Source organism: Pseudophryne corroboree, chromosome 4 (assembly GCF_028390025.1).
Source record: "Pseudophryne corroboree isolate aPseCor3 chromosome 4, aPseCor3.hap2, whole genome shotgun sequence".
Lineage (NCBI taxonomy): Eukaryota > Metazoa > Chordata > Amphibia > Anura > Myobatrachidae > Pseudophryne > Pseudophryne corroboree.
Window position 1 is genome coordinate 901,227,195 of NC_086447.1, and position 14,814 is coordinate 901,242,008.

The following is a 14,814-nucleotide window of genomic DNA, read 5'->3' on the forward strand; positions in this document are numbered from 1 at the left end:
GCAGTTATCCATTCGGGTGGATAGACGGCTGAGAGAGAGCAGGCTTGAAAGGGAGACCGAGGTTTCCTTCTTTCCCAAGGGAACCTCAGACTCTGAGGAATTTTCGGAGGAGCCTATGCAGATTGGGGCTACCCGCCTCTCCTCACGTGAGAAGACGCGGAGGAGACAGCAGGGGTTATGTTTGTACTGTGGGAATTAAAGGTCATGTGGTAGTATCATGCCCAGAAAAGCCGGAAAACTTCAGGGCCTGAGGGTGATGGGAAATATCCTGTCAGGTCAGAAGTCGGAATTTCCCAAGAAGACTTTTATCATTCCGGTGACCTTGAAGATCCTCGGTCAAACTGTCAAGACTGAGGCCTTTGTGGACAGTGGGGCCGACGGGGTTTTTATGGACCCCCAATTCGCCCTGAAACACTCTGTTCCCTTAGTACCCTTGGCATCGGAAATTGAGATTTGTGGGTTAAACGGGGAACCATTATCCCGGGGTAAAATTACCTCTTGCACTAGCCAGATTTCTCTGTTTATTGGAGCCACACACTCTGAAAAATTGTCCTTTTATGTGACTGTCTGTACTTTTGCCCCATTGGTGTTGGGGTTACCCTGGTTAAGGGCCCACAATCCTCAATTTGACTGGGTCTCTGGGGAGATTCTTAGTTGGGGTACTGATTGTTTCAGGAGTTGCTTGAGCCTTCCAGTCAGGCTTTCGCAGCTAAGTTTGCCAGGATTGCCAGGATGTTATGCAGATTTTGCAGACGTGTTCTCCAAAAGAGTTGCAGAGGTACTACCTCCCCATCGCCCCTATGACTGTGCCATTGATTTGTTGCCGAATGCTAAGCTTCCCAAGAGCAGGTTGTACTCCCTGTCACGTCCTGAGACTCAGGCTATGGCAGAGTACATTCAGGAGAACTTGGCTAAGGGATTTATCAGACCTTCACAGTCTCCAGTTGGGTCGGGGTTCTTCTTCGTGGGTAAAAAGGAAGGTTCGTTGCGACCCTGCATCGACTTCAGGGAATTGAACCGTATCACGATTAAAAACTCATACCCACTGCCTCTCATTTCGGTCTTGTTTGACCAGCTTCGTACTTCCACCATTTTTTCTAAGATTGACCTACGCGGTGCGTACAATCTAATCCGAATAAGAGAGGGGGATGAATGGAAGACTGCCTTTAATACCCACTCAGGGCATTATGAATATTTGGTGATGCCTTTTGGGCTCTGTAATGCCCCGGCAGTCTTCCAGGACTTCATGAACGATGTGCTCAGGGAATATTTGGATAGATTCTTAGTTGTATACTTAGATGACATCCTAATCTTCTCCCATTCCCTGGAGGAACATCGGAAGCATGTACGCTTAGTCCTCCAGAAACTCAGAGACCACCGGCTTGGGGCGAAGCTGGAGAAGTGCGAATTTGAAGTTCAGCAAATCGCATTTCTAGGATATATTATCTCCCCAGAAGGTTTCCAAATGGAGGGTTCCAAGGTACAGGCAGTCCTGGATTGGGTGCAGCCCACTAGTTTGAAGGCGCTTCAGCGTTTTCTGGGCTTTGCGAATTTTTATAGACGATTTATCGCTGGATTTTCGTCTATAGTGGCGCCCTTGGTGGCACTCACTAAGAAAGGGGCGGATGTTGCTCACTGGTCTTGTGAGGCCAAAGCGGCTTTTGCCCGTCTCAAAAGGGCATTTGTCTCGGCCAAGGTGCTGCGACACCCAGATCCAGAGCGTCCTTTTGTGGTGGAGGTGGATGCCTCTGAGATGGGTATTGGGGCAGTGCTCTCTCAGATGGGGGTGTCTGATAATCGCCTTCATCCCTGTGCTTACTTTTCCCGTAAATTTTCGCCTGCCGAGATGAATTATGACGTGGGTAACCGGGAATTGTTGGCTATTAAGGATGCACTCGAGGAGTGGAGACACTGGCTTGAGGGGGCTAAGTTTGTGGTCTCAATTCTCACCGACCATAAGAATTTGGCATATTTAGAGTCAGCGAAGCGCCTCAATGCCAGGCAGGCACGATGGGCTTTGTTTTTCGCTCGCTTTAATTTTTTGATAACATATCGCCCTGGGTCAAAAAACATCAAGGCTGATGCGCTCTCGCTGAGTTTTGCTCCAATTTAGGAGACCACCGAGGAGCCATTGCCCATTGTGTCCCCATCATGTATTAAAGTGGGCATTACCCAGGACCTCTTGTCATTAGTCCTTAGAGCACAGGAGCAGGCTCCTCCAGACCTTCCGGTAGGTCTTTTGTTTGTGCCTCCTAGGTTAAGACAGCGAGTGTTCCTGGAATTCCATGCCAAGAAGTCGGCAGGTCACCCGGGTATTGCCAGAACTCGGGAGTTGCTATCTAGGGCGGTGTGGTGGCCCTCGGTGGCTAGGGATGTGGATCAGTGGGTTCGGGCATGTGACATCTGTGCCCGAAATAAGACTCCTAGAGGGGTTCCTGTTGGCCCATTACATCCACTCTCTATTCCATCTAAGCCATGGACCCACATTTCAATGGATTTTGTGGTGGACTTGCCCAAATCCTCGGGGATGACAGCCATCTGGGTTGTCGTTGACAGGTTTTCGAAGATGGCGCACTTCGTTCCATTGGTTGGGCTGCCATCGGCCAGACGCCTGTCTGAATTATTTATGCTGCATGTTGTGCGCCTCCACGGGTTGCCACTTGATGTGGTCTCTGACCGCGGATCCCAGTTTGTGGCCAAATTCTGGAGGGCATTTTGTTCCGATCTCCAGATTTCTGTCAGCTTGTCGTCAGGCTACCATCCGCAGTCTAATGGGCAGACTGAAAGGGTGAACCAGTCCTTGGAGCAGTTCCTCAGGTGTTATGTCTCCAAGTGTCAGACTGACTGGGTGGCTCATCTGTCCATGGCGGAGTTTGCCTATAACAACGCAGCTCACTCTGCTACAGGGATCTCTCCCTTCCTTTGTGTGTATGGGCATCATCCTAAGGCCAATTCTTTTGACCCCCTGGATTCCACGCCTGGTGGTTCCTCTGTGGTTTCGGTCCTTAGAGGTATTTGGAGGAAAGTGAAGAAAGCCCTTGTGTCTGTGTCATTAGTGACCAAAAGGGTTTTTGATAAGCGGAAAAGACCCTGCAGCTTCAAATTAGGAGACTTCGTCTGGTTGTCTACCAAGAATTTGAAGTTGAGACAGCCATCTCATAAGTTAGGCCCCCGGTTCATCGGTCCTTATAAGATCACTAGGGTTATCAATCCGGTGGCATTTCAGTTAGATCTACCCCGTTCTTTGGGTATCAATAAAACATTTCATTGTTCCCTTTTAAAACGGGCGATTAGTAATCCTTCTTCCAGTGGAAGACCTTCCCCTCTTCTGATACGTGGCCAGAGGGAGTTTGTTGTTGAAAGGATTCTTGACTCCAAGATGGTTCGGGGTCGGCTGTCATTTTTGGTGCACTGGAAGGGGTATGGCCCGGAGGAGCGGTCGTGGGTGCGCAGTTGTGATCTTCATGCCCCCAGACTGTTACGCTCTTTCTTCTCGCAGTTCCCCGATAAACCCGGTGGTAGGGGTTCCTTGACCCCTCGTCAGAGGGGGGGTACTGTTAGGGTCTCCTGCTCTGTGCTGCCACGTCGTCATGACAACCGGGAGACAAGTGCTAGCGGAGTAACCTGAGCGTAGCTGATACTCCGGTTCGGGTCTTTTGCTGTGCAGTGGTTACAGGCTCTGTGCACGGCAGGGGATCCGGTGCTGGTTTTTGTGCTCACAGTCTGTGAGGTCTGAGTGGGGCGTGGACAGCACCTGCTATATAAACCCTCTTCTCAGGTTAGGCAGATGCTGCTGAATCTTTGTTGGTTAGTCAGTTCCTGAAAGCTAGCTAGTACTGTGTAAATTTTGTACTTGTTTGTTGCTTACTGCAAATAGGCCTTGGGATTTGGTATTACACTCTGCCAATCCAGACCTAGCAGTAAGACTGGAGTCAGTCGTTTAACCTGCTGGGGTTCTTTTGCTACTCTGTGAACCTAGCAAGTTTGCGGCTGTATTCTCAGACTTGCCTGCCAAAATCCTTTCTCACTGTGCAAGGTGTTCAGGTGTCAGTTTAGTGGCAGTAAGCTGAACTAGTGCACTGCAAGTGAGGACTAGGATTGTGGAGACTCTCCTTGTGTCTATTATTCCATCTCTGACCAAGGAGTTTACTGCCACACCCGTTGGTAACCCTTTAGGGTTTTGCTGTTGCCCTTAGCAACAGCATTTCGGGTTCTCTACGTATTAAATCACTACATCTCGCTTCTTTCTATCTGAGCATTCCTAATACTAGGGAGACACCCAGTTTCTTAGCCTTTGGGCTTCTCTATTCACTGTGTGTTTATTTTGTTACCCTATCACCTTCTGTGTATGTAATGTCATATTCCCCAGTCTGCCTGTGAGTTCATTTGTTTTGCATCCCTCACCGTTCAGACACCAGTACATTCCTGCTGGCACTGGTGTGCATAATAATAACATAACCCATTATTAAGCAATAACTATATACACGTATTGCAGAAAGTCCGCACTAGGGACGGGCGCCCAGCATCCACTACGGACTACGAGAAATAGATTTACCGGTGAGTAAAATCTTATTTTCTCTAACGTCCTAGTGGATGCTGGGGACTCCATAAGGACCATGGGGATTATACCAAATCTCCCAAACGGGCGGGAGAGTGCGGATGACTCTGCAGCACCGAATGGGCAAACTCAAGGTCCTCCTCAGCCAGGGTATCAAACTTGTAGAATTTTCCAAATGTGTTTGAACCCGACCAAGTAGCAGCTCGGCAAAGCTGTAATGCCGAGACCCCTCGGGCAGCCGCCCAAGAAGAGCCCACCTTCCTTGTGGAATGGGCTTTCACTGATTTTGGATGCGGCAATCCAGCCGCAGAATGAGGCTGCTGAATCGTGTTACAGATCCAGCGGGCAACGGTTTGCTTTGAAGCAGGAGCACCCAACTTGTTGGGGGCATACAGGATAAACAGCGAGTCAGTTTTCCTGACTCCAGCCGTTCTGGCTACATAAATCTTCAAAGCCCTGACTACATCTAGTAACCTGGAATCCTCCAAGTCACAAGTAGCCGCAGGCACTACAATAGGTTGGTTCAAATGAAAAGATGACACCACCTTTGGCAGAAAATGGGGACGAGTCCGTAATTCTGCCCTGTCCACATGGAAAACCAGATAGGGGCTTTTACACGACAAAGCCGCCAATTCTGACACACGCCTAGCCGAAGCTAAGGCCAATAGCATGACCACTTTCCATGTGAGATACTTCAGCTCCACGGTCTTAAGTGGCTCAAACCAGTGGGATTTCAGGAAACCCAACACCACGTTGAGATCCCAACGTGCCACTGGTGGCACAAAAGGGGGCTGAATATGCAGCACTCCCTTAACAAACGTCTGAAATTCAGGAAGAGAAGCCAGTTCCTTTTGAAAGAAAATGGATAGGGCCGAAATCTGGACCTTTATGGATCCCAACTTCAAGCCCATAGTCACTCCAGACTGTAGAAAGTGCAGAAATCTGCCCAGTTGGAATTCCTCTGTAGGGGCCTTCCTGGCCTCACACCAAGCAACATATTTTCGCCATATGCGGTGATAATGTTTTGCTGTCACGTCCTTCCTAGCCTTTATCAGCGTAGGAATAACTTCCTCCGGAATGCCTTTTTCCGCTAGGATCCGGCGTTCAACCGCCATGCCGTCAAATGCAGCCGCGGTAAGTCTTGGAACAGGCAGGGCCCCTGTTGCAACAGGTCCTGCCTGAGAGGCAGAGGCCATGGGTCCTCTGTGAGCATGTCTTGCAGTTCCGGGTACCAAGTCCTTCTTGGCCAATCCGGAACAATGAGTATTGTTCTCACTCCTCTTCTTCTTACGATTCTCAGCACCTTGGGTATGAGAGGAAGAGGAGGAAACACATAGACCGACTGGAACACCCACGGTGTTACCAGGGTGTCCACAGCTATCGCCTGAGGGTCCCTTGACCTGGCGCAATACCTTTGTAGCTTTTTGTTGAGATGGGACGCCATCATGCCTACCTGTGGCAGTTCCCATCGATTTGTAATCTGAGTGAAGACTTCGTGATGAAGTCCCCACTCTCCCGGGTGAAGGTCGTGCCTGCTGAGGAAGTCTGCTTCCCAGTTGTCCATCCCCGGAATGAACACTGCTGACAGTGCTTGCACGTGATTCTCCGCCCACCGAAGAATCCTGGTGGCTTCCGCCATCGCGACTCTGCTTCTTGTGCCGCCCTGGCGGTTTACATGAGCCACCGCGGTGATGTTGTCTGACTGAATCAGCACCGGTTGGTTGCGAAGCAGGAGCTCCGCTTGACTCAGGGCGTTGAAAATGGCCCTTAGTTCCAGGATATTTATGTGCAGACAAGCCTCCTGACTTGACCACAACCCTTGGAAGTTTCTTCCCTGAGTGACTGCCCCCCCACCCTCGGGAGGCTCGCATCCGTGGTCACCAGGACCCAGTCCTGTATGCCGAACCTGCGGCCCTCGAGAAGGTGAGCACTCTCGAGCCACCACAGAAGAGACACCCTGGCCCTGGGGGACAGGGTGATCAGCCGATGCATCTGAAGATGCGATCCGGACCATTTGTCCAACAGATCCCACTGAAAGATACTCGCATGGAACCTGCCGAAGGGAATGGCTTCGTACGATGCCACCATCTTTCCCAGGACTCGCGTGCAGCGATGCACCGACACCTGTTTCGGTTTTAAGAGGTCTCTGACTAGAGTCACGAGCTCTTGAGCCTTCTCCTCCGGGAGAAACACCTTCTTCTGGTCTGTGTCCAGAATCATGCCCAGAAAGGGCAGACGCGTCGTAGGAATCAGCTGCGACTTTGGGATATTCAGAATCCAGCCATGCTGTTGCAACACTTCCTGAGAGTGCGCTACGCTGATCTGCAACTGCTCCCTGGACCTCGCCTTTATGAGGAGATCGTCCAAGTATGGGATAACTGTGACTCCTTGCTTTCTCAGGATCACCATCATTTCTGCCATTACCTTGGTAAATATTCTCGGTGCCGTGGAGAGCCCAAACGGCAACGTCTGGAATTGGTAATGACAGTCCTGTACCACAAATCTGAGGTACTCCTGATGAGGCGGATAAATGGGGACATGCAAGTAAGCATCCTTGATGTCCAGACACCATAAAATCCCCCTCTTCCAGGCTTGCAATGACCGCTCTGAGCGATTCCATTTTGAACTTGAATCTTTTCAGATAAATGTTCAGGGACTTTAAATTTAATATAGGTCTAACCGAACCGTCCGGTTTCGGTACCACAAACATTGTGGAATAGTATCCCTTTCCCTGTTGAAGAAGGGGAACCTTTACCACCACCTGCTGGAGAAATAGCTTGTGAATCGCCGCTACCACTACTTCCCTTTCTATGGGGGAAGCTGGCAGGGCCGATTTTAGGTAACGTTGAGGGGGCATCACCTCGAATTCCAGCTTGTATCCCTGAGACACAATCTGTATAGCCCAGGGATCCACCCGTGAGCGAACCCACTGGTGGCTGAAATGTCGGAGACGCGCCCCCACCGCTCCTGGCTCCACCCGTGGAGCCCCAGCGTCATGCGATGGATTTAGTGGAAGCCGGGGAGGACTTCTGTTCCTGGGAACTAGCTGTAAGGTGCAGCTTTTTTCCTCTACCCCTGCCTCTAGCAAGAAAGGAAGCACCTCTGACCTTCTTGCTTCTTTGTGCGCGAAAGGACTGCATTTGGTAATACGGTGCATTCTTAGGTTGTGAGGGAATATATGGCAAAAAGTTTGACTTCCCAGCAGTAGCTGTGGAAACCAGGTCCGAGAGACCGTCCCCAAACAATTCCTCACCCTTGTAAGGTAACACCTCCATGTGTTTTTTGGAGTCGGCATCACCTGTCCACTGCCGAGTCCACAGGACCCTCCTGGCAGAAATTGACATTGCATTAATTCTAGAGCCCAGTAGGCAAATGTCCCTCTGGGCATCCCTCATATATAGGACAGTGTCTTTTATATGCCCCAGGGTCAGCATAATGGTATCCCTGTCCAAGGTATCCATTTCCTCAGACAGATTATCTGTCCACGCTGCTACAGCACTACACATCCACGCCGACGCAATTGCCGGCCTCAGTAGAGTCCCTGAATGTGTATAAACAGATTTCAGGATACTTTCCTGCTTTCTATCTGCAGGATCCTTTAGGGCGGCCGTATCCTGTGACGGCAGGGCCACCTTCTTAGATAAGCGTGTGAGAGCTTTATCTACCCTAGGGGAGGATTCACAGAATTCTGCACACACACCGGGAATGCTCTGATAGAGGACAGGACCCCACTTAGCCCTTTGGAGAGACAGAGGGAGAGTCTGCCAGCACACACCCAGCGCTATATATATACAGGGATAACCTTATAAGTGTTATTCCCTTATAGCTGCTGTTATTATCGTTATTTGCTGCCAAAAATGCCCCCCCCTTCTCTTTTTTACCCTGATTCTGAAGCAGGACTGCAGGGGAGAGTCAGGGAGCCGTCCTTCCAGCGGAGCTGTGAGGGAAAATGGCGCTTGTGTGCTGAGGAGATAGGCTCCGCCCCTTCACGACGTCCTTATCTCCCGCTTTTTTGTGTAAAAATGGCAGGGGTTAAAATACATCCATATAGCCCAGGAGCTATATGTGATGTATTCTTTTTGCCACCTAAGGTATATACTGTTATATTGCGTCTCAGGGCGCTCCCCCCCAGCGCCCTGCACCCTCAGTGACCGGAGTGTGAAGTGTGCTGAGAGCAATGGCGCACAGCTGCGGTGCTGTGCGCTACCTTAGTCTGAAGACAGGATGTCTTCTGCCGCCGATTTCACCGGACCTCTTCGTCTCTTCTGGCTCTGTAAGGGGGACGGCGGCGCGGCTCCGGTGACCCATCCAGGCTGTACCTGTGATCGTCCCTCTGGAGCTAATGTCCAGTAGCCTAAGAAGCCCAATCCACTCTGCACGCAGGTGAGTTCGCTTCTTCTCCCCTTAGTCCCACGATGCAGTGAGCCTGTTGCCAGCAGGACTCACTGAAAATAAAAAATTCTGTCCTCTGGCGGGAAAGGGTACGCCATAAGTAACCTTTTGGAAATCAGGACTTTCTTATCAGGGGAATCCCACGCTCTTTCACATAACTCATTTAACTCATGTGAAGGGGGAAAAGTCACCTCTTGCTTTTTCTCCCCATACATATAAACCCTCTTGTCAGGGACAGGGTTTACCTCTGATATGTGTAAAACATCCTTCATCGCTATAATCCTGTAGCGGATAGCTTTTGTCATTTTCGGTTGCAATTTTGCATCATCGTCGTCGACACTGGAGTCAGAATCCGTGTCGGCATCTGTGTCAACCATTTTGGATAGTGGGCGCTTTTGAGACCCTGAGGGTTTCTGCGCTGTAGGATCAGGCACGGGTTGAGACCCTGACTGGCCCAAGGTATCAGCATTATCCAACCTTTTATGTAAGGAGTTTACATTATCATTTAACACCTTCCACATATCCATCCAATCAGGTGTCGGCACCGTCGGCGGCGACACGTCATTCAACTGCACTTGCTCTGCCTCCACATAGCCCTCTTCGTCAAACATGTCGACACACGTGTACCGACACACCACACACACAGGGGAAGCTCTAAATGAGGACAGGATCCCCACAAGGCTGTTTGGAGAGACAGAGAGAGAGTATGCCAGCACACACCCCAGCGCTATATGACCCAGGAATCACACAGTAACTTAGTGTTTACCCAGTAGCTGCTGTATTATGATTAATGCGCCTAAATTTATGTGCCCCCCCCTCTCTTTTTTACCCTTCTACCGTGATTCTGCAGGGGAGAGCCTGGGGAGCTTCCTCTCAGCGGAGCTGTGGAAGGAAAATGGCGCTGGTGAGTGCTGAGGAAGAAGGCCCCGCCCCCTCAGCGGCGGGCTTCTGTCCCACGATTTTGTGTAAAATTAATGGCGGGGGCTCATGCATATAACAGTGTCCAACTGTATATATGCAGCTTTCGCCAGGAGGTATCAATTGCTGCCCAGGGCGCCCCCCCCTGCGCCCAGCACCCTACAGTGACCGGAGTGTGTGGGTTAGTGTGGGCGCAATGGCGCACAGCTGCAGTGCTGTGCGCTACCTCATGTGAAGACAGGAGTCTTCTGCCGCCGATTTCGATGTCTTCTCTGCTTCTGCCGGCTTCTGTCTTCTGGCTCTGCGAGGGGGGCGGCGGCGCGGCTCCGGGAACGGACGACAAGGTCAGGTCCTGTGTTCGATCCCTCTAGAGCTAATGGTGTCCAGTAGCCTAAGAAGCGCAACCTAGCCGCAGTTAGTAGGTTTGCTTCTCTCCCCTCAGTCCCACGTAGCAGAGAGTCTGTTGCCAGCAGAAGCTCTCTGAAAATAAAAAACCTAACTAAAATACTTTCTTATTAGCAAGCTCAGGAGAGCTCACTAAAAGCACCCAGCTCTGTCCGGGCACAGATTCTAACTGAGGTCTGGAGGAGGGGCATAGAGGGAGGGGCCAGTGCACACCAGATAGTACTAAATCTTTCTTTAGAGTGCCCAGTCTCCTGCGGAGTCCGTCTATTCCCCATGGTCCTTACGGAGTCCCCAGCATCCACTAGGACGTTAGAGAAAACTTGGTGTGGAGAGAAATATATTTTAAACATTTCATTCTTCATTGACATGCTAGCTGCTGTGGAACTAAACATCCCAGCATGCCCTGCCACAGTTTTGCTGGTGAGCACCAGAATGATCCAAAGCCAGATTGTGGGATACAATACAGTTCTTGAAATGACAGAAAGAACACAACGGACATCCAATCAGGAGCAAGGTCTATTTTCTAGCCTTGCGCTGTGTCTATCAATGCCAATCGCCACCAAAACACTAGGGAGGACGGGATTTAAATAACATTTTTTTAAAAACACTAGTAGGAGAGTTGGGACCAACTTTTATTTCTGGTAGAATCAAACATCTTAAACTGGTATGGTTGTTTTAGGAAACGTCTTCCCTTCGCCACCCTCAATCCTACCTACAATTAATGATGCACTTACCGGCACGTGATAAAAACAGACTCAACGCTCCAGACCCTGATCCGGCCTCTAATACTACATCCCCAGGACTGAGGTCCATCATCATCAGCATTGCTGCAATATCCTAATGAGGGAGATTAACAAGATTAGTGGGGGTTTAATGGCAGCACATGACACAACACACTGTATACATAAATGGTCATCTATGGACATAATGTCAAATTCAAAAGGTCAGGAAACAATAGTACAATGATTCTAAACCAAGGAACAGCATACTGTACATACTGTATATTAAAGCTTGTGTACGTCCGCAACACAAACAGTGCAGGTTCTCAGGATATCCAAGGTTGAGCACAGATAAGTTTAAGTCAAATTGACTGAAGTACTATATAAGTCACCTGTGCCTAAGCACGGTTATTCTTAAAACCTGGACCGTTAGGATGCTTGCAGGACCATGTTTGGGACTCAATTAATGGATAAAAATATAGCAATATCCATTATCACAAAGTATGTAGGTTATATTCATGTATTGAAAGAACGCAAAAGACCGGCAAACCATGGACTCCGCATGTACGTTGATTTAAACACATACACAGTGCATTCGGAAAGTATTCACAGCGCTTCACTTTTTCCACATTTTGTTATGTTACAGCCTTATTCCAAACTGGAATAAATTAATTTCCCCCCCTCAAAATTCTACACACATTGGAGGTCATTCCGAGTTGTTCGCTCGCAAGGCGATTTTAGCAGAGTTGCTCACGCTAAGCCGCCGCCTACTGGGAGTGAATCTTAGCATCTTAAAATTGCGAACGATGTATTCGCAATATTGCGATTACACACCTCGTAGCAGTTTCTGAGTAGCTTCAGACTTACTCGGCATCTGCGATCAGTTCAGTGCTTGTCGTTCCTGGTTTGACGTCACAAACACTCTCAGCGTTCGCCCAGACACTCCTCCGTTTCTCCGGCCACTCCTGCGTTTTTTCCGGAAATGGTAGCGTTTTTTCCCACACGCCCATAAAACGGCCTGTTTCCGCCCAGTAACACCCATTTCCTGTCAATCACATTACGATCACCAGAACGAAGAAAAAAACCTCGTAATGCCGTGAGTAAAATTCCTTACTGCATAGCAAATTTACTTGGCAATTAGCGGAAAATCGCTGCGATGCGAAGAAAATTACAGAGCGAACAACTCGGAATGACCACCGATATGCATTACTCCTTTCACAAAAGTCTGAACCTCTGGGAGGACAGCTAATTCCTTTTGAAAGAAAATAGACAAAGCTGAGATCTGTACTTTGATGGAGCCTAATTTTAGGCCTGCATCTACACCTGCCTGCAAAAAATGGAGAAAACGACCCAAGTGAAACTCTTCCGCAGGAGCCATTTTGGTCTCACACCAGGAAACATACTTTCTCCAAATACGGTGATAATGTTTCGCCGTAACCTCCTTCCTAGCCTTAATGAGAGTGGGAATGACTTCCCCAGGAATACCCTTACGAGCTAAGATCTGGCGCTCAACTTCCATGCCGTCAAACACAGCCGCGGTAAGTCTGGAAACACGCATGGACCCTGCAACAACAGGTCCTCTCTTAGAGGAAGTGGCCAAGGATCTTCCGCCAGTAACTCATGAAGATCCGGGTACCAGGCCCTTCTTGGCCAATCTGGAATGACGAGAATCGCCTGAACCCTTGCTCGTCGAATGATCCCCAGTACCTTTGGAATGAGAGGAAGTGGAGGGAACACATACACCGCCGACCTGAACACCCACTGAGACACCAGGGCGTCCACTGCACTTGCCTGGGGGTCCCTGGACCTGGAACAATACCTCGGAAGCTTCTTGTTGAGACGAGACGCCATCATGTCGATCAACGGAATTCCCCAACGCTTTGTCACCTCTGCAAATACCTCTTGGTGAAGAGCCCACTCTCCCGGATGGAGATCGTGTCTGCTGAGGAAATCTGCTTCCCAGTTGTCCACTCCCGGTAGGAAGACTGCTGACAGAGCACTCACGTGTTGTTCCACCCAGCGAAGGATTCTTGTGGCCTCCGCCATTGCCGCTCTGCTCCTTGGTCCGCCTTGACGGTTTATATGTGCTATCGCTGTGATGTTGTCTGACTGTACCAGGACAGGTCGACCCTGAAGAAGGCTTCTTGCTTGTTGCAGGCCGTTGTAAATGGCCCTTAACTCGAGAACATTGATGTGAAGACAAGCTTCCTGGAGCGACCATTTCCCCTGGAAATTCCTTCCTTGGGTGACTGCGCCCCAGCCCCGGAGACTTGCATCTGTTGTCAGAAGCACCCAGTCCAGTATACCGAACTGGCGACCTTCCAGGAGGTGAGAACTTTGCATCCACCACAGGAGAGAAATTCTGGCTCTGGGAGATAGACTTATCTTCCGGTGCATGTGCAGGTAAGACCCGGACCATTTGCTCAGCAAATCCCACTGAAACACCCGGGCATGAAACCTGCCAAACGGAATGGCTTCGTACGCCGCAACCATTTTCCCCAGAACCCGAGTACATTGATGGATGGACACAGACTTCGGCCGCAGAAGTTCCCTGACCATTGACTGCAGTTCTAGAGCTTTTTCTTCTGGAAGAAATACTCTTCGTAACTCCGTGTCCAGAATCATGCCCAGAAACGACAGCCGAGTGGCTGGAATCAACTGAGATTTCGGCAAATTCAGCACCCAACCGCGCTTTCCCGGAGCACCAACAGTACCAAACTCACACTCCTCAGCAAACGTTCCTTGGACCTTGCTTTTATCAGGAGATCGTCCAAGTACGGGATAATTGTAACCCCTTGCCTGCGAAGGAGGACCATCATCTCCGCCATGATCTTGGTGAAAATCCTCGGGGCCGTGGAAAGCCCAAACAGCAACGTCTAAAAATTGGTAATGAGAATCCTATATCGCAAACCTTAGGAAAGCCTGATGCAGAGGATAAATTGGGACGTGTAAGTAGGCATCCTTTATGTCCACTGACGCCATAAAATCCCCCCCTTCTAGGCTGGCAATCACCGCTCGAAGAGATTCCATCTTGAACTTGAAAACTTTCAAGTATGGATTGAGGGATTTTAGGTTCAGAATCGGTCTGACCGTACCGTCCGGTTTCGGCACCACAAAGAAGCTCGAGTAGAACCCCTCCCCCCGTTGAGACGGGGGAATGGGAACAATGACCCTCTGAAGACACAACTTTTGTATTGCTGCCAGCACGACCTCCCTGTCGGGAAGAGACACTGGCAGGGTCGACATGAAAAACCGGTGAGGGGGAGTCTCTTGAAACTCCAGCCTGTAGCCCTGAGATACAATCTCTAGAACCCACGGATTCAAGTCCGATTGGACCCAGACCCGACTGAAGAACTGCAGACGGCCCCCCACCGGGACGGACTCCCCCAGGAAAGCCCCAGCGTCATGCAGTGGACTTGGTAGCGGCAGGGGTGGACTTCTGGTCCTGGGCGCCTGACACCTCAGGCGACTTCTTTCCCCTTCCTCTACCTTTTGAAGCGAGAAAGGACGAACCCTTTCCTCGCCTGTATTTATTTGGATGAAAGGACTGCATCTGCTGATGTTGTGGCTTTTTATGTTGTGTGGGAACATAGGGAAGAAACGAGGACTTACCCGCCGTCGCGGTAGACACCAGGTCCGCCAAGCCTTCCCCAAACAGGACATTACCTTTGAAGGGTAACGCTTCCATAGCTCTCTTGGAATCTGCGTCAGCATTCCATTGATGTATCCACAGCGCCCTTCTGGCTGAAATCGATATGGCATTGGCTCTTGATCCCAAGAGACCAACATCCCTCGCCACATCCTTCAGGTAATCTGCAGCGT

The 14,814-nt window shown here is 50.0% G+C and overlaps 1 protein-coding gene across 2 annotated transcripts in view; it reads right to left on the reverse strand.

The window, feature by feature from the left end:
* TRMT61B (tRNA methyltransferase 61B) overlaps positions 1 to 14,814 on the reverse strand; it is a 70,253-nt gene that overhangs the window by 32,521 nt on the left and 22,918 nt on the right. For both annotated transcript variants that reach the window (XM_063918908.1, XM_063918909.1), the window contains exon 2: positions 11,008 to 11,110. In XM_063918908.1, the coding sequence (XP_063774978.1) occupies positions 11,008 to 11,110 (103 nt within the window). The remainder of the gene's footprint in view (positions 1 to 11,007; positions 11,111 to 14,814) is intronic.